The sequence below is a fragment of the Megalops cyprinoides genome, chromosome 10 (assembly GCF_013368585.1).
Source record: "Megalops cyprinoides isolate fMegCyp1 chromosome 10, fMegCyp1.pri, whole genome shotgun sequence".
Classification (NCBI taxonomy): domain Eukaryota; kingdom Metazoa; phylum Chordata; class Actinopteri; order Elopiformes; family Megalopidae; genus Megalops; species Megalops cyprinoides.
The window spans coordinates 28,612,571-28,633,268 of NC_050592.1; the positions used below are offsets into that span (position 1 = coordinate 28,612,571).

Genomic DNA, 20,698 nt, shown 5'->3' on the forward strand with positions numbered 1-20,698 from the left:
GCAAATGGTGCCTCTGAGAAAGTGCGCGCGGGCGGGCCGGCCCCGCGTACGGTCCCCGCCAGGGTCGACCTGAGGAACTTTCACACAGATAGAGCTGCCTGAAAACAGCGTCACTGCGCTCCGCTGAAAAACAGCACAATAAAAGAACGGGTCACAAACGGGCGCAGATGGAACTTACCGACTCACACTCCCTCAACTTCTTCTGAGCACTGTCGAAGTCAAAGTTCACGTACAGGCACTCCACAAACTCCGTGATGGGGTCCTTATACGTGTACGACTCCTTATAAAGGCAAAAAAAAAAAAAACATTATTAGTACAACGGCAAAGGACCCCAAACTTTAAGGGATATACAGTTGTGGGGAGTATGTGGTGGCATAGAAGACCATAAAACTTGAATAATGGCGAGATAAGTATCATTTAAAACATGGCATACCAGAAACAACAATGTAAAGCTTAAGTGCCCCCACACAAACCATGTCCGAAACTATCAGTACAATAATAAAACTAAAATACTTCTATGGTTGTTTTATCACAACATCAATCCCAATGAAATCTGAGGGATGTACAATAATCCAAATCAGCCATGTTAGAGCCATATCATTTACGTATACATGGTACGAACCAACAAAACACCTTCACCAAATTATCAAATGCTGAACTATTTCCAGGAAAGAAAAAATGACTCGATTAGACATACACATGTTGATGGGCAATAAAATACCAATTACGAATACTTTCATAGCATCGTGTACCATAAGAGTGAAATTGTTTGATATGAGAAATGAAAGTTTATCTGACTCAAAATACAATCAAGCTGATAATATTCCAAGCTAACTCCACTGGAACACAGGTGTGATGTTATAGCCAGCTAAGCAATCCTCTGCACTGGAGAACATCACAACATCAACTGTAAATATCTGTATCATGTAAAATGCCTCTCTAGCCATCTAATACGTCTAATGAGCAAGTGGATACATGCTAATGTGGTACTTGGTGGTGCTGTGGTACTTCTACAGTTCACAGTGCTGTAATTAAAACAAAGACCAAAAAAGTCTGCAGACAAGTTACTTGTACGTAACCATTTAATTTATCTGTCAGTAAATCACCTGTGACATGTGTCACAGAAACAGAGGATCCTGGGATGTGAAGGCAGGAAGTTGATAAGCTTGAAGATAACATCAGTGTTCCACACGCTTGTTCCTTCTCCCTCTGTGGCTTTTTTAAATTTATTTTTTCCATCTTGAAAGGGTTTGCAACTGAGTGGAAAGTGTACTTTTTGCACTTGTGCACATGCTGTAATGATGAATATAAATTTTCCACACAACAATCCAAGGCAAAGCACTGTGCGATACCCGCGCGGTGAGGGATTTTCAGGACCTGGAACCACCATATAAATAACCTTATGAACTCAACTTCCCCACCGGTCAAACCAAACACCATTAATGACAGAAATACCAAGCTTACCTCTGCAGAACAGAATGCTAGGAGGGCCTGTCCAGATTTTAAATAATTCACATGCTTCTAAAACCATTGGGGAAGAGGAGTCCCGAGAAGGCCCGGGACGGAGGATGAACGCATGAACACATGTTTTAGTGATTAGGAGGGGCTGCATAGACAGCGCATATTTATATTTCAAAGCCATTGATCTTGGAAGAAGCTACTGTTGTTGGTGGGAAGACATCTGAACACTACAATCAGAGCATCCACCGCCATTCATCAAATATAATGGGTTCAAGACTCCTTGAGTGGGGAGCAAAACCCCAATAAACTCACAGTACTGAGAGACTGCAGAATAAGTACAGTCTCAGGAACAGGCACAGTTTTCAGTCTACAGTGATTTCTCTTGGAAACCATGGTGCACTTGAAATTGATAATGAAATAAATAAAATAGCATTACCAATGCCCACACAATGAATGGCTTGCACGCGAAAACATTTGGTAAAAACAAACAGCCTGAGAATGTACATTTCCACAGTCACTTGAAGCTATCAGATAAGACAGCTCTGGTATCAGACCAAGCCATTGTGTTATCTGTTCCAGGAGTCCAATCTGCATTGGCTCCCCAGTCCAACATCATCCCCGCTGAGAGAAGATTCCTGAATTGTTTTCTAAATCGCGCTCCATGTACCCTGATGCTGGCTCCTCAATCAGGCGACTTGCCCCATTTCCAAATTCACCATTCAGGTTGAGAAACCCAGATTTCTCTGACAAATTTCTGGCATCAGCTGCCTGCAGAAACACCACTGAGAGCACCACAAGAAAGCAAGAGCAAGATTCTTTCACATCAGGGTGATGGGTTTCTCAATTTTTCTCCCTAGTATTTAAACCTTTGTTTCTGGGTTCCTAGTCTGAGGTCTCACTGCCTTTTGCCCATCACAAAATAGCAGGTCTTTTGTGGGAATCCACACTTAACCATTACCCAGATGTTATTTCAAGTTATAAGAAATGGGCGTTTTTGAATTGAAACAATGTTTTTGGTTTGTGGTCTCACAGTGTGCACTATGTGACATTTGAACCAGTGAGAAATTCTCTTAGAAATGCAGTGAACTGTAAAGGGGCCATTCATTACCTGCTGGATGACCTTCACCAGATCCTTCAGGACCTGCCTGCGCTTCCTCACATCCTTGTTGGTGATGACTGCAGTGGTCAGGTAGCGCAGAATGTGGGGGCACATGGTCTGAATAGCATTCAGATACCTGAGTGAAAAAACAAAGTTAAACCATGTGAGTGATAATGATGTTTAAACTGTGCTCTCGTGCTCTGAATGTAATGTGAAGTTTGACAAGGACTGAACTGAGGAGATCCGATCAGGATGCAAAAAAACAAAGTGCAACTATAAAACACAACCAGGGTCAAGCTGACTTAAAATGAGAGCTTCCAAAAGGAGGCACAAGTACAAACAGTTGGTTCTTCAGCTGCGGCCATCAATATATTTCCAACTTTTTGCGAAGAGGGCCCTCTGGGAAACTACAGTGAGAAGCAGACCACAGCTCAGACCCAGAGACCTACCCAGCATATAAAACCCTAGCCAGCCAGGGCTCATTTCTGTCCCACAGGTCAATCTGTTGTAGCCTGAGGGTAAAAGAGTTACGCTGCAGGGTGGTTATTCAGAGCACAACTTTGGACTTCCATGTCCACAATAAGAAATTTTATCAAGGCTGCTTTCACTGAAGCACACAATTTATCCTTTGTTTAAGTGTTGGAAATTTCCTCACATTGTACGCAACACAGCAATGAGTGTCAATACTCCACAGTATCTAATAATCCATCCATGACCCCAGCCTAAATTAATTTTCAAAGAGGAAGTTCCGGAACTTTCTGCCATGACCAAGATCTGGACCTTTTTTTAAAGATTTGTTCCAATATACTATCAACAGTTTAATTACTAGAAAGGAAGGAAAAGGCCTTCTCTCAGGAAATATGAAATCGATGCTTGTGAATCTTCCTTTCAGCTTGCCTGAAAAAAAGAGTGCGAGTATGGATGACCACTCCACCATATCTAAACATCAAGAAGCATGCAGGAAGTTCAGGAAATCTCTGCTGTGGACTTGCCTGGAGTTGTCCCACAGATCAGAGTGCACTACATCTGCAGTTGGGAGCACGCTATCAATGGTTTAATTAGGAGGAACAGCCAGAGGAAACGGCCTGTGGCATTTGTATGCAGAGTCTAAAAACAGAAGCAGGCTTCCCAGGGAGAGATCTGCTGCTCGGGTCGACAGCCTCCGCCTTTGTAGCCTCCCGACTCCGCGGCACACCACAACACTTCATGCTGTGCTCTTGATTAACTTACACCTACTGCTTCTGAGCCAGGGCCACGAGAGCCAGTCATCTGGCATTAGTCATAAGGACCTATCCGTGATTCACCGGGATCAAAACCCCTCTGTCCCGGGAGCGCACTCGTTCGCAGCCCGAGATGCGGCGGTGAAGTTGCCCCGCGGAATTGCTGCTGTAGCAGAGTTTGGGGACCGGGGTGCCGGCACAAAGTTCAGAGAAGAACAGTCTCTCTCTCTCTCCCTCCCTCCCTCCCTCCACATCCAAAAACATTTGCGCGGCAGAGGGAGAGAGAGTCGAGTTCCAATTTCATGATGCATCTGGAAAAAAAAAAATGAGGCAAAACAAGTGGAACTGAACATCCACTCTGCAAGTGCTTGGATAGAATTACTGAAGTATTATCTTTCCTATTTGCACCTACATCATAGGTCATCTGGTGACAATATTCTCTCTAACTGCCCTTGGACTTGGTTAGATCGGACTATCTGATACCCAATCTCCAGTATTGCTTTTCTTTTAAACCTTTACTTTTTCTGTTTGCTTTCTCTGCTTTTTAGCAAGGCTGTTTCATCAACATGCCTTCTGTGACCATGTCCTGGGACCTGATTTTTCTGGGGCTGTAACCAGCTGAAGGCAATCTATCATTTTGGTGAATGCAACTTCAAGGAAAAAAATAAATGAATACTTTAGTTGAATCCTGTACAAACAAAAACAACTTTGCTAGTGTGCAATGTTTTGTAATGTGATGCCGCACTGCAAGAGCCGCCTCATATTTTGATGTTACGAAACTGCACTCTGCTGACATGCATTCATACACACCAAAAAGATGCTTTTAAAATGGTAATCTTAACCTGCAAAAATGTGCATTTGCTAATGACTCTGACTGTGTTAAGACCTCAGCCATGTAAAACCTTTGGAAAAATATTAACTTTTAGAAATACCAGCCTAAATTGTTTGGATTTTTTTTTCCATCAGTCTTTCCAGACATCCCCACATGAAGTGATTACATTTCTATGCTCGAGGCTTCTGGCTGTGTGACCCCATTAATCCCACTTCCAACACCATCACAACTGGAAAACTACGGCAAGGGTGGATGGGAAAAGGTGGGTGACTTCAAATGATTTCCGAACAGCTAAATATAGACTGGCAACTTGATACGAAATGGAATTATAGACTGGAGGGGTTGGGTCGGCGTGGGTATCCACATGTTGCACCAATGGAAAACCGAAGAGCGCCTTTACAGTAAGTTGTAAAGATGTATGGTATACAACAATGGATCTTGATTACATTTTAATCACTCAAACCCAGTCCTAAAAAAAAAGCACTCTCATTAATATATCTTCTTGAAAGAAAGAAAAATAGAGTTGGAGAGCTCGAGATCAAACGGCACCATCAAGTCAAACACGAGGAATTAAAGAGCGAAGCTGAACCGCAAAGCTGTGCTGTTGTTTTAAGACAAGTGCTTTAAATCATGCTCCCACTGAAACGGCAGGAGGCGATCCGCACATGATGCGCGGCCACAGAGGACGTGCAGGACTTCGCCCGCTGAAGCGGAGGTTTCCTTTCCGGAGAGATGCAGCGGGAAGCAATGGGGTTAACAGAGCCCGGCGACACAGTCCAAGAAGCAAATGAAAACAGCCTGTGACAGAGGGGGGAGTCTAGTAATTTCAGCGGCATTCTTCAGAAGCCAGCAATGCAGTAGGCGGACAAGGCCTCATGTGGCCTACACTTGGTCCCTGCCAGCACGTCAACATGCACTGAGGTTCACAGCCGCTGGTCACTTGCCTTGGACCGGGACCAAAGGAAGCACGGTCAAGATAGACCAGGCTTTTCTGGAAAAAGTATGTGGTCAGACTGTGAAACTGCAAATCGCAACGCACAGCCTCTGTCCGGGCAGCTGTTTATTGAGCTGCTCATGATTAATTACCCAGCAGGTTTTCTGCCTTCATCTGCTGCAATATAAAAAAGTGTACCATCTTTTAAAACAGGAAACCAGATACTCCAGTCCTCTGTGTTGTGGTAGCAAATGAGATGTTTTGGATTAAGTAGTCATCTGTTCAATAACATAAAAACTACAGTCACAAAATTCATTTAAATAGGTAGAGTGTAAACCTATGGCAGAGTATCAGTTGCCCTTTCTGCGTCGCATGTGGTGTAACAATTTCGGAATAAACAAGTCGTACTAACCCAAGACAGCTCAAATGTACTGGAAAGCTCTTTGTTGTGCCATAACTTTCTTGAAAACAGCATAGGTCATCATATAACCAATTTAGTTTGTTGTGTAAACTCAGTTCACCTACTCTCCAAATCTACACAATACAGAGACTGTGAAGGGAACCGCTGGAAGCATGGCTGAACCAAGGATCATTTAAACATGCCCTTCTCTGCCAAGCTCCCCAAAAACCAAAGTTCATGCTCCTTTCAACTTCATGTGCTCCTCACAGATTCTTTTTCTGTGGTCTAAAGTGACTAAGTTTGACTCCAAAATATCAATCCCCAAGAGAATAAAGGGAGAATCATTTGGACTACTGATTAGTGGGTAACTGGTGGCTCTGTGGTACATTTCAAATCCATAGTATCTCACCTGGACTGTTCTGTTGAATAAGAACTGAAGAGAAACTGGTATCAGCAAGGTCTTTACAGCGGAATCCCTTCATCCACTCAGTCAACGTAGTGAGTTTATCAGTGAGTCACAAAAGGACTTCTAGGCCACAGTCAAGAACTGCTCCATGAAGACAAAACACCACCATGGCAATGTAAGTAATTCAAAGGTAAAGGGGTACTTACTGCGGCTGGTACAAGAAGAGCTCGATGATGTTGTCTCTGCCTTTGGGGTGGTTGAAGAAGACAAAGAGAGACCAGTGGATGAGCCAGGTCCTCTGCTGAAGAGACTGGAGGGGGGAGCTGACAGACTAGGAGAGGAGATGACAGATATACTGTTTATTTTCTCGCTAAAACACATAAAGAAAAATCTAATCCTTCAGTGACAACACCACTGAAAATTTTCACCGATGTAATGTTCATAGGTTGTTTGGGATACGTGAACAGAGTACATAAAGAAACACATATTCCCTATTTTATTCCTTATTTCCCTTCTATTCCCATATTCCATATTTTAATAGAAGGTGACAGAAAATGTCTTGGTGATCCATCTTCTCAAAAAATAAATAATAATAAAAAATATGCCCCAACCCACACCCCACTCCCACCTCCAATTATAATTCAAACTTGATACACATAACTGCGCAATTAAAGGTTTTTACTTGAGGCAGGGGCAAAAACAGAGAGAGCTTTGCTGAAATGCGAAACAGTCAATATCGGGCCTATGTAACAAATACGGGAGCGATATCAAATTATAGAACCAGAGCATTTACGTTGTTATCGATAGTCTCTCTCAGACGGGTGAGGTCTTCCATCGCAGCCTCCCAGTTCTGCATCAGTATCTCGGAGGCCAGCTTCCCCCACAGTGAGCTCAGAGCGTTCCTGTCTGTGGAGGGAACCTGAAACAAACCGCATTACACTTTCAGTCCCCTGGCAGAGTTCAGCGCTGCCCTGCATGGGGCACCGATACGGGGCGGCGGACTCAGTTTACAAGGCTCAGCGCTGCAGAGGTAAACAACATTTGTTAGCAACGAAACTCTGTACCGAAAGGACACGAAGGTCTCCCCTTCTCGATCCACGGTGGACGGGCGGAGAGAGAGCCGTCTCGGCCCCCCGGGCCCACCCCCCGTACCCACTCCGAATCTCACTCCTGAAGCTAAGCTTAGGCCTGAACTGCCATCTAATTTACAGCTCTCATTCCGAACGTGTTTGTGGACTCAACATGAACAATACATTGTTTGTCAGCAAAAAAGAAAGCACAAATTTTATTTTTCATGTAATGGCCCTGGGTTTATGCTTTAGTCATTTTCCAACCCCCTCCACAAACAGCATTATTGTACAATGAAGGAAGACCGAGGCACCAGTTGCTTGGCTGGAGATGCATTGTTGCTACGTGGAACGACTTCTGTTTATTTAGACTGGATAAACGGATTAAACTATGTCATCTTCGGAGAGTGGGATTCCACTAAAAAAGAAAAATGGATCATGAAAGACTGTTTAGCTTTCATAAAACCTCATTTGCTGCACTTTGTGATAAAGCGACCGCTGCGTTGCAGGCAAACGTGTCTCACGATCCTTTCGGATTACCAGTGTAAGTGGAAGCACATTTCCTACATATGGCAAGCTCTGTGAAAAAAACGTGAGTGCTAAAACGTCGGTCTGTGTTGTTTACCCTATGTTGAAACTGTTGAAGAATGTTGAAGAATGTGCTGGGTGGTATATCCCGTTACTATATTTAAGGCACGCTCTGCTTTGGTGTTTGATTTTGTTTGCCTTTCTGTTTTGTTTCCCCTCTCATTCTATCCATTTCTCCTCCACCCATTAGAGCCAAACCCACGCGGTCTCTTTTCACAGGGGCCGAGCAATAACAAGGTGGGATGAGAGGGTCCGCAGCCCCGCGAGTCTGACCTGTGACGCTCCCGACATGAAAACGCCACCTGAACGCACTCGTAAAGAGCGGGCGCGGCGGAGGACGCGCTCGTAGCCATGGCAGCAGGACTGCAGCAGGACCGCAGCTGGCCCCCCGAGACTCCCGCACTGCCGAGAAGAAATCCCCAGGATTCCTCTGGCCTTGCACTGACCTCAGGACAATCCCTCTCGGGACTCCGGCTTCTGTCTTTTTGGGAGACTTTAATGAAGTGCGCTGCTACTAGTTGCAAACACATGTGCAGGGCTTTGATCAACAAGAGTCCGAGGAGGGGGCCTTGCTGTAGGAGAGTAATTAAAGTGTCCGCTTCTAGATGAGTAAACTAACGATGGTATGCAGAGAATAAATCAAAGACTTGGAGGGTCGACCAACTGCAAGACGACCGGTCTTACGCACATTTTTCTCAAGTGACTGGGGTCACTCTCTAAAAATTAAATACTTTACCTCGCAATCATCGTTACACGTGTCTATGTGGCTGATGTGAAGTTCTGTGAAAAAAGCCAGTAACTAATAAAAAAAAGAAAATTAAACCGTTTAGCAAAGCACAATTCTAAGATGGCCTTTAAATCAGGTCACAAGACAGAAAACATCGCACTGATTCAAGTATACAGGCCTCCAGAGATGAAAAAGCTTGGCAATTCAGACAAGCTACTTTTACGGAAATATGAACTGATTTTAACGAGAAATAATTTTCGAAAACAATCAGCGTCTAAAGCCAGGGGCTGCTGGTTTTAATTATACAAAAACAAACAAACAAAATAAGCATGTAATCAGCTGCAGGCTGCAGCCACTCCGTGGCTCAATGTGATAACCATTTGAAGCTGGATGGGATACTACAGTCCATGGTATGGTAATCAAAGAGATAGCCCAGACTCAGAGAGGCCCTGATAACCAAATGTACCAGACGTGGTGAAAGCAATCAGCAGGGGGAAGTGAAGGAGGGTGTCTGGCGAAGAGCCGTGGAACCCGACGGTCCCCCAGCTGAGAGGGGGGATGATGTGTGTGACCACCGCCCTTGTCCCATGTTATTCCCAAGCTAAAGCGGTTGCTGAACCTTAGGCCAATCCCACATAATACTACATCTACTCATGAATATCCGGCGTACAAAGTGAGCCATGTTCAAGCCACTTTGGCCACTTTCAAGAGCTTTCAAAACAGTTTTAATTACATATGAATTATTAATAGGCTAAATTTCAGCCACTTTTTAATCACATGGAAAAAGCACTATTGCCCACAGTTGAAAGCTATGATGTGTGTAGAAGTGCAGGCTAAATCCACTGCATCACCTCAAGTTCTTGACCTTCTGTATTCACAGACGCCAGAAAGAGGGTCTCACAGAGTTCAGATTTCTCAGAGAAAAGCACCTGCCTTAAAAGCATATCTGCAGCGTGTATCATTTTTTAAATTATTTTAAATTCCAGGCAACACCTGACTGGATGTTTTATCTGAGATACTGAACTTTGTTCAATTCTACACACTTTTTTCTCTTAATAGCTAGCAAGAACAAAACCCAGTATGAAACACGGAAAAGGATGATGCATTAGCCACAATAATAGCTTGTGATTAAGATGGAGCACTGACAATACAGACCCATATTAATAATGTTTATAATACAGCTTATATGGATTGTGTGCACTAAAATGAACGAAACGATGTGGAAAAAGATGCAGCACTTAATTGGCTAAAGTGGCAAGAGTTTGGTGTGGGTGGAATGTATTAACAGGCATTTGGGCATCAGCCAGTAGGTTAAATTTGCTTTCATTATGATGGGGGAAAAAGTTCTTAAGAGTTTTAATTTGACAAAATGCGTACATTCCGTCTGTTTCAGCATCCGTTTTGAAATTGAAATGGCAAAAATCATTCAGGTCCAAAATGTGGGCTATTAAGAGGAGGGATAAAAAAAAAAGTTTAATTTAAGAAAGTTTTCAGGCCGTCACACAGCAGGCAACATATTACAGTGTTCTGACTCTGCATGCACTGAAAGGTGACCCGTCCATCTGCAACAGTGGAGCTCTTTGATCAAAAATATAAGTTGGCCGGCTCTAAATGACTTCAAAAATATAGAACTTAACAGAGATGGGCATTTAGGGAAAATCGCTTGTGCTGCCAATATAAAGGTCACCGCTTCGTCTCTAAAAGTGTTTGTTTTTTGTTGGAAGTCGGTGCGCGCTCCGTTTGGCGAAACTCCACGTCATTACGGTTGGCTCAGCACACTGACTTGCTTTCAGTGGTGGCTATGCTAGAATAGTTTCAATACCTGGATTTTCCAGCAGTTACCTTGAGTTTCCATTTGTTGGCGAAATGGCACGGCCGCTGACTGACCGGCAACAATAAATTTACTGTGCTGGAAATCCGACAGGACACTCAATCTTTATTCTCAACATCCAATCCCTGCATTAACAAATGATATGAATAACTTGCTCTTTTCACGGCGCTCTGTAACTGGACCTCTGTCCTGGATTTGCAAGCCCCACTTCATCCTGCTTACGGTTCCCACGTAAATGACTTATAGTGCTCCCGGTCTCTTATAATGAGGTGGTTTGTGGAGATGGGAGGTCCAAGATAAGCAAAAAGAGCAGGTATTGAGTATAGGCTTCACACTGATTCAATTTATTTTTACATGGCTTTTTAAGTGGCTTTGCATTGTCAGAGTGGGCTAGAGTATCAGGTCACAAACAGCAGGATACTTTTTGTTCTTGCTGGAGCCTAAAATAAGGGCTACAAATTTGAGGTACGGAAATAAAATCAGCATAACTTGGTTTAAGCAATCCCAGCTTTATTCAGAATGAACTGTAATGCCATAAACAACTGTAGGGGAGGGGGGGGGTGAAGCCTTTTAGGATGAGGCAAATTTGGTCCTCAAAATTAAGTCACCATTACATCTGGGATTTCTCATGCTTGCTCAAATCTGAGCGCTGCTTTGTAGCGTCGCTCAGAAAATCAATACGATGAAGCCCAACTGCTTTAGTTTAGGGGCTTGCTTACAGTGAGGGACCTCAGCCCTGTCACGCTGCCAGCTGTTTCAAAAGAGTCACCAGGGACGCTCACCATTTCCACCAGGCAGAACGGGAGAAATATCCCTGTGACTGAAGTGACCTGAATGCACCCAGGAGCCCTGGGGAAAATCTCTCGTTTCAGCCAAAGTTATAATAATACCGGCATTTTGGTACATCGAAAGCATGCCAATTGCTATTCTTATGAATATGCAATAGTGTCATTTGATTCTGCGCCATCGGGAGCGCATGTCTCCTTTCATCCAAATACCACAGAATGAGAGAGAATGCAACAAACAAATAGCTACACTGCAGACATGACAAACACTGCCATGCATGCAATCAGCGCGCAGCTGGGAAAGGAAGACTGCTGTGAAGGATGTTGAAAACACTGACATTCAAATAACCCCCCCACATACCCCGTCCAAATTATTGCAAACGTGATTAGTGCAAAAACGCTTGTTGTACCGCAGGGCTATGTGGGAGAGCTATACCCTCTTGCTCTTCGGGTCAGCCGTGCCTGATGTGGTACCCGGGTGGATCTGGGAAACAGTCAACGGCTCAGTTAAGGGCTCGGTGATTCCTTAGGCCTTTCCAGTGGTATTCTATAGACTGACCTGATATTTATCTGAGCTTCACACTTCAGGTTATGCCTCTGCCACTGAAGACTTTGCAACTGTTCTGATTTGCTGGCTTGATATGAAGCAACGTAGACAGTACTGAAACCTCCCATTACCAATCAGACCTAGTCAAAGAGACACGGAGGACAGAGGGAATATCCGTGACAAATCTCCTGACTGGTTCATGTTCCAGAACCTTCTGTCTGTTTCACAGATGTTGCCCCTTCCAGGTTCGCAGGTCACGACGCTCCCCGCTGAGCGGTGCCTCTGGTGTCAGCCATCGGCCATTTTTGTGGCTTCGCTCGTGTTACGCCAGCTCACTGTGACACGGAATTCCCCCTGTTCCGCCCCCTGCCTGGCAGAGGTTTCCCTCTACCCAGTCAGCATCACACAGACCCCAGCACCTCTGACACTCTCTGTGTAGTTCATCTTTCACTCATTTTTGAAAGGCAACGGGAAAGAAGCCACAAACACCAGAACCCAGCAATGAGCCCTTTGTTTACTGAGGAAATAAAGAGTACGCATGTGTAATGCGGATACTGCCAGTACTTTCAATGAACTGTAATTATCTTCCCGCAAACCTACTTTGGTATTATCTGATTTCCAAACTATTCCACTAGTGAAAATTATTTAATCCAGCCCTGAGACTACTCCTGTCTCTTATGTTAAAACCAGACAAATCGCCCAGGAGAAGTCACCGTGGCTGTCTTTCCATGGAGGTTTTGAACAACTGCGTGCAATAAAGAACCTCTGTGCACTCCATTCATTGACAAAAATAGTTCAAGGAAAGTACAGTGCATTTGAATAGACCTTTAAAAAGTGCATCGGGGGGGTGCTGCTTGTTTTAGCAACAAAAAAGGTGGTGACAGATTTACTTCCACCAGATTTCTGCCCTAGCAGGCCTTCCTTTATAGAGCCAATCGGAACAAGTCGCGTTCCGTGAACCGAGCACGCTCGGGACACGGAGCCCTGTTGGGCAACTTGCAGGCTGCTGAATTACAATCAATAAAACGTTCGCTGAAGTGTTTGGACTCCTGCACTCCCAGTTCAGGGAATAAAGACAGATTATGAGGTCCACGCTGAAAACTCCCCCCTGTAAAAGCCAGCCCGGTCCCGAAGCAGCCGGCGTTCGTTAATCCTGGAGACACGCAGAGAAGTTAACAGGGCGTGACGTGCGCTCTTCAGATGCAATTACCGATCAAGTATTTTTCCCCTCTGCAGCATACAGGACCTTGAAAAATGATAGCGACTGGGCAAATTATCAAGTGAAGAAGGATGAGAGCCCTATGATAAAGAAGCACAAAACAACAAGTGACATTGCTGCACTAATTTAGGGGACGCCGGAAAGAGAGGTGCATCTGATCAATTGTGTTCCTAAAACACAGCGTTTCCTCAAACGCTAAGTGCAGACATAACTGGCATGTGATTTACAGTGTTTGGCCCTAGTTGCCACTGAAAAGAAAGAGAATTTATGCTCACGCTAGGGATATTTTTATTCGACCAAGCCTTCCACAATGGGAAGCCTCAAAGGCACCACTTGTGCATTAGTAAAAGACTTGTTAAGACCAGTTGATGAGCTTGAGTCTCTGTTTATAATTTTTTTTTTTTTTGGTCTGGTATTTTCAGCTCATTTCACCATACACATTAAGGTGTCCCAAATCATTCTTCCAATAATGTTAAACTAGAAGTCATTTATGTTTATAGGAAGCAGTAAGATTCAACCTTAAGCAGAATGCACTCTCCAGGGTGGAGCTCAATGTCGTTCCATCATTCTACATTCTGCATTCCAGGTTTTTAGTGGTGAGGCACTTACCAGAACACGGAAGAAGTAGAGGTACTCTGCGGCTCCAGAGTAGTTCCCACACTCGTACTGGAACTTGGCATATCTGTACAGGGTATCCAGGTACTCCTGCCGGAACTGCGAGGGACAATATCAGCAAGCAGGCATGGTTTGAGTAGAAATATATAGATCAAAAGCATTGGTTAATAGATTGGTGAAGCGTTACAAGCCAAGTCTGAGGGTGGGCAATTAGGTAGCGTTTGTCTGTCTGCACCACAGACAGAGTTTACCCTTGGGATAGGGACACAGCCCAGAATTGTGTCATGTGAAAAATACTATCTCTGGCTATTTAAGCCTGACAGCAAGCGAGATGACAGCTCAAACAATGGCCCTTCTGAGCACAACAACAGTAAACTGTGGCTTCTTGGAAGCCAGCGTGATGTCATCTTGAAGCGATCCACTGCGTCCCTGCCTGAGGCTCTGACAGGCATTATGAGAGACAGCCCTTTCCCACAGACAAGGACCCCTGCCCTGTTGCGGAGGTGTACTGAGGACAGAGAGCAGGTCAGTGGGCTGTCAAGCTGGGAGGGGCGCAGCGGGGAAGTGCGACACCGAATATACACTTCCCGCATACTTGCGGCCAGACCCACGGGTCTCAAACCGTACCGTTTATTCTTAACAATTCACCACAGAATGTAAATGTCTACGGAATTCTACAGCCCATGGAAACCCTCAAATGAGCTAAGGTTTGGGAAGTCGTTTTGCGTCCCCCGCCGCCTAACAACATTCGGTTCACAAAGAAGTCACCAGAAACACACTGAGTACACACATGTGAATAGTGAGACGTCAGCAAAGTGCAACTTACGCTGTGTTTCTCGGCCAGATAGTCGAAGAGCATTCTCCCATCCCTGAAAAAGAACAGACATTGTGGTCAGCGGCCCTTCTGAACAGGCTAGTAACTAGTTAATGACCACTTATGTGTAATGACTACTTAATATTGTTGACTTCCTGCTCTTTCAAATCCATATGGTGCTAGAGCCCCATTGTCGACTCCACATTTTTCTTTCTGAAAAGTCTTCCTACGACTGTTTATTTCAAGATTTGACAAATGTCCTCATCCAAGGCAAGACACAAGCAACTTAAAACTCTCACAGGTGTCTCAATATAAATGGATGCTGAGAAGAGGGGGAGTCGACGGATCTGGAGGGTAGACGTTTAAAACAGATCGAGTGTTGCCCCGAGCCCATGGCCAACTTGTAACACTATCGCTTAAACGGTTGGATTGGCATGCGAGTGACAGGCCTTCACCGTGGAGACCGGTAAGCCGCTTTCATTTCACAGGGGGAAGGCCTCCCTCCCCTCAAAGTTGATGCTTGAGAGCAAACCATTGTAAACAGACCATCCAGCCGGGAGAAGGGCAATTAAATGAACTTTCAGTGGTTTTCCCTAATTTTTCTTCTTTTTTTTTTTTTTTAACTCTCTAGGAAACTGCCTTCCTGACATGGTATGGAGGAGTGAAGACCAACTGCTGACCATGTGACTGCCCCGCCAACCCACCAGCAGTGGCAGTTGATGAATGAGTTCGGGGCTGGTAACCAAGCTCACCACAAGACCATCCCTCTCAAATGTGGCCTGCCTCTAATGAAAAAGGAGCCGGGAGACTCCGCTCTCGGAAGGAGGTAAGTTTACTTTTTTTGTGGGACGTTCAAAGACTGTTTATAAAAGCACTCTTGACTACTCTGTATTTATGCCATTATATTGCCCTCCGACAGATGCTGCCATTTTGGGGAAGATTAATCTCCGTTAATGGCTGCAGTGAAGGACTTGAACAATGTGTTTCTCTCCCCCCTCAGCTCCAATTTATTGCCTCTGATGTAAGCCCGTGTTAAACACTGGATTACATCTTTACTTTGTCAACTCTCACCACCCCCCTTGGCTTGGGCCTAATGAGGTACAGACCAGCTCAAGAGAGGCCTCCCATCAGAGGTGACCGTGTGCCTTCTGGGTTTTAGGGAACACGGTCAAACAGGGGTTTACTTCCCAAAAAAAAAGCTCACTCCCGCCCCTTCTTCCCTCAGCGGCACTGATCCACTGATCAATGCGTCACCCTCTTCGCATGACGTCAAGGTGACTCTTGCCGCGTGCCGATCAGGGATCAGCGCTGCCGAGTGTGGCTTGGAGCAATGGAGTCATTTGGAATGCAACCAAGAGTGACACTCAAGAAGATATATACGTTTTAAATGTCTACAAGGGAGGGGGAGAGGTCTGTACCATGGACCTGCAGAAACTCCATAAACTTATCAGGCCGTGGCCAATCCCATCTAAGCAATTTATGCACTGGTCAATCAATCAAAACGTCTTCCAAACTGTCAAACATCTCCTCCCTATCTACAAGAATGAAATCCCAGAAAAACCCAGTTACCAAGTTGTCAATATGCAGGGTGAATGAGACATGAAAGCCCTTTTAATGAAGAACAGACCATCATCCGAGCAGCTTAATTAAAACTGTGCCCGAGTCTTTCACCCACAACTTTATCCGCAGCCGTGATAAAAACGCGTCTGGGAGGGAAGAAAAAGCGCTGGGAATACCACCTACCAAGAGGACACAATAAACTCTACAAGAGGGTATTTATTTGTTACTTTCTGTTGCGTTTCTGTCATTTCACCTCAGACACACTGCCTCTGGATCCACTTAAAATTATAAGCAGCAGATGAACCATCACAACCACCATATCGAGTTAGATATGAGCAAAGCATTATTCCTTCCATAAAAAAGAGAATACAAACAGTTACATACATTGTCACTACTGCTAGAGAGACTGCACTCCGAGTTTGATGGTTTATGTGGCAAAAGGATAGCCCATTAATTCTGACAGCTTGTAAAGGATGATACATCAAGTAAAAAAAGTTTAAACTTTAAACCAAACCGACCACCAACTTTGACAAACAAAGGCAATGTTGCACAGATATTTTTTTAAAAACAGAGAATTCCATCCAACCAAGCAATGTCCTTGAAACCCACAGTATTAACTCTACCGGACAGGAATGGACATTTCCTATAAAATGTGTAACGTTCTTTGTCTCAAGTCCAAAGAATATTAAACAAACTGTATCCAAAGTAACATTAGTGGGTGATTATGTGGAAGGCTTGTGTACACCCATCGGTTTATACTGGGATGGTTCTGATGACCCACAAAATGTCTTGCACTGTTTCAATAAAATGGCACTGCACCATTATTCAAGCAGAAATCATTCACACATCATTAAACTGACTCCTGCATATCACAATAATTTGGTCTGAGGGTTTATGCTTGAATCGAAGGCTTAAAACCTCATTTTTCACATGTAAAGAGTCAGCTGAATATTTTTTTCAAAAATAAAACTGTTGAAGCCCCAACATTTAAAAAAAATCTTGGATTGGATGGTTGGTAAAAAAAATAAAAAAAATACCTTAGACTCTCACTGCATTCAACCAAAATATTTTAATCATGGCAAAGTTGGCACAGACATAATTGCTTTAATAACATTCACCACAGCACTTTGTGCCATTTGTTTTTGCATATGCTGAGTTTGCAGAGTGCAACTGAAACCCATTCAAAGATTAATTCCAAACCAAAAAGTACCTACAGTTTGATTGCAAATCCCAGATGAAATGCAGTCTCTGTTTCAACTGAACACATTCAAGTGGCTTTCAGACAAATTTGGATGGCTCTTTGCCTGTCAACAGTCCTGCTGGGTCCAAAACTAAACTACCTATATAGCTGAATCCTGCCAATCGCATATGCTAGGGACAGCTGTGATGTCATGCACTTGTCAGTGTGATGTCAAGCCAAAGTATGGACATGACACAAATAAGTTGTCAGTGGAAATGCATGCAAACCAGCTGCTTACGATGCAATAAAACAGACCACGCAATTATCTGTTAAGCGATTAGAGGGAGTTGACCATACTCCCATTTATTTCAAAGACAGCAGAAAGCACTCAAAATTGTCTGAACTCAGTTTAAACTGAATGACCTGTCTGACTCTGCCAGGCTGGAGTTTATCTTGAAATCAAGCACCAAACGCGCGCATCCAGGTGCCAGGTTAGCCGCGTTAGCGCAAGACAAAGCAGAAATGGAACACCCGTGCTGCACCTTGTGTTCTTTTATTTAGAGTGGCACCAGAAATGTTTCCACCGCTGTGGTCTTGGTGAAAACGTGTGCAGGTGTTTCGGTTTTTTTTTTTCTCTCTCTTTGTGGAGCTTGTTTGAGAGCGTCACACGCGGGAGAGCAGGAAAGGTCCTGTCAGGTCGCGGCACATGGCGGCTGTGCGCCGCACCCATACCCCTGCCTCTCTGCAGCCTAGCTCACCTGGTGGACTGCATCTGCCTCGTGGTCTCTGGGTCCTCGAACATTTTCACAATGGGCTCTGTCTCGGACTGCAGCTGCTTCAGCTGGGCCACAACCGTCGTCCTCTTCTCCCTCAGGGCTGCGATCGGACATTTGGAGAAAATACAGAGAGGTGCTGTGATCGCGAGCTTGAAAACGGACTACTGTGGTCAGACAGATGTCTACCCTTAAAAATGCATGCAGCCACTGAGACCACTTTATTTTAAAGTTTGTGGTAAACAAGGACATGACTGTGTGATCACTTCATGCTGCTGTGGAGGGTTGCTCTGTGGTGGCCAGAAACGAGATTAAAAAAAAACACACTCACAGTGTGGGATCTCCTTGTCAGGGTACAGGTTCTTGTACACATCCATGGCAAAGTCCACCATGTTCGTGTCGCTGAGAAGATCCAGCTTTCCATGTAGGAGTTCCTTCTCATTGTAGATCTGGAACAGAGAAGGGAGGGGGTGGGGTGATTAATGGCACAAGCGGGTCAAGTTGATATGCATTACGAGGTGTGTCTGGAAAAACTTCCCAGGATGCTTGCCAGGGTACGCAGGCTGGTCAACAAGCGCACCAACCTGTCTGATACAGGGTTGCAGGCCACAGAAATGATGGCCCTGAGCTACCATACATCTGAGAGCTCTGACTTACTGGCAGCCATCGCTAGAGAGGGCAGGGGCCCCACCACCCCAAAGACTGAGTTATGGCAGTGGCTGTACTGTTAATGGCAAAGTAACAATACCTTTTGACTTATTTTGATTTAAATATTTCCTGTTGAACAAATTACCCATACTTCCACGATGTTTACGGTTTACACATGTTGAATTCCAAACATGTAGTGAGAAATTAAAAAAACTACTAGTGAGGGTAAATATGAAAAAATAAGTCATTTCACCCACACAATTTAACAGACTACTGTCCTGTTGTTGCATCTTACATGCCTTCTTTAATGTTAAAATAAACATAACTCCAAGAGCTGAGGTGAGTGTGAAAATATTAATATGTTAACTAGTTTGACATGCTCTTAAAGCCAAAGGTACGTGGATACATATTTTAGACACACACATATTTTGCTTTGGGGAGCTAATGGACAGTTGGCAAATTTCCTGCCGTGGGATGGATAGTGTTTCATGTGTTTTCTTGCTGAGGTCTATTCGGGACGGTCTGAGTGATATGAAAAATACTTCTTATCATATTATAAAAGCTATAACCATGGAAAGTGTCCGAACCGTGTTTCGATATAATGTCAGCTACAAACTCGGCATCTGCGCGGAGCATTCAGGACCAGCTCCACATTAATCTCTATTCAAACTTTCCCTAACATGTAAATATTTTGCATTCCAATTATAATACTGCTAACTACCTATCTAGCCACAAATAACGTAAACGGTTATGGTTAATATTACTAATCTTGCACACATACCCAGTTTTACCTTCCCAGCACTTCAGCCACTTAGGTGATCATATAGTTGACGTTTGCTGTCTAGCTAGTGAGCTTGCACTTCCTGATTTGGGTAACGTTACTCTTGTAAATTTAACTTTTACAATTCCAACATATTCACCTTAATAGATAGCGATGGTATTCACACATCTTAAGAAAGCCCTCTCTCGAGTGTTGCTTAATACAAATCGCTCACAGCATCGCTAACTACCTAGCCACATGCGTGCTAGCCACCGTTAGCTTGCGAGCTGCATTTTTCTGGACAACAACGCACCTAGATAGCAAGCAGTCACATCTTGTTTACACTTTTCGTCTTAGGTTTGCTAACTAGACAGCTATCAATAATTTGCGGAATATATTGTTAAACGAGACAAGGTAAAGGCAGAAAGACACAGTTCAGGTCCTGTTTACTGAACTAGCAGCTTATCTCGCCCACAAGACAGCGAGCGAGCTTGCTAGGACAAATACATTAGCTACTACCTATTGCTGAGGCTAAACCGACTTGCCAATTAACTCAGAAAAAAACTAAAACATCTAATGAAGTAATGAGTACGGTGGATATAACTAAGCGAGTTATTTTGTCTAAACTGAATAAAATGGTAGGTAATCACGGCTGCAGCTAGCAAGGCCAAAAGCGCAAAGGCCTGGTCACTCCCGGCTCCGTCTAATACACGTGGCTTTCAAATCTGCAAAATGTATGTTTACCAAAACTTGCTAAATACTTAAAATGTAAGCAACAAATATAATCAATCACACATACGTACCTCTTTAACAGAGAGGAATTCCAGCAAAGGAAAAACAAGATGCCGGTCTAGAAAATGCGCGATTTTGGTAGTCAAATCGTACTCCGCCATCTTTAGAGCAGGAAAGGGAGGCTTTTGAAAAAAACAACTTTATTGGCAGTTACTTTCTACAGGCAGTCCACTTTGAGGATCACTTCTGAGAGCGAGGGTGAACATCCCGTGCTGCCAGTAAAATGCCTTCGTACTTTAAGAGAGAAAGAAAACTTAAAAATAAAGTCAAATGTTTAGTTTTTTTTCCCCATGATTCTATTACATAAACAAGAGCAGGCTGACCTTTATTCGTGGTCTCTGATTGAAAGAAAATGTGAAGCTATAATTGCTTGCCTATCAAATCTCTCTAAATAAACATCGTTATTATACAGACATCACATTATACATTGCATTACATTT

The 20,698-nt window shown here is 44.0% G+C and overlaps 1 protein-coding gene across 1 annotated transcript in view; it reads right to left on the reverse strand.

Moving 5' to 3' along the window:
• Positions 1-20,369, reverse strand: part of eif3ea (eukaryotic translation initiation factor 3, subunit E, a) — a 34,884-nt gene extending 14,515 nt beyond the window's left edge. The window contains exons 1-9 of the mRNA XM_036539026.1: positions 20,270-20,369; positions 18,390-18,507; positions 18,044-18,161; positions 14,558-14,600; positions 13,726-13,830; positions 7,146-7,271; positions 6,559-6,683; positions 2,570-2,696; positions 179-280 (exon numbers count right to left, since the gene is read on the reverse strand). Of these exons, the coding sequence (XP_036394919.1) occupies positions 179-280; positions 2,570-2,696; positions 6,559-6,683; positions 7,146-7,271; positions 13,726-13,830; positions 14,558-14,600; positions 18,044-18,161; positions 18,390-18,507; positions 20,270-20,359 (954 nt within the window). The 5' untranslated portion in view covers positions 20,360-20,369. The remainder of the gene's footprint in view (positions 1-178; positions 281-2,569; positions 2,697-6,558; positions 6,684-7,145; positions 7,272-13,725; positions 13,831-14,557; positions 14,601-18,043; positions 18,162-18,389; positions 18,508-20,269) is intronic.
• Positions 20,370-20,698: the final 329 nt, after the last annotated feature.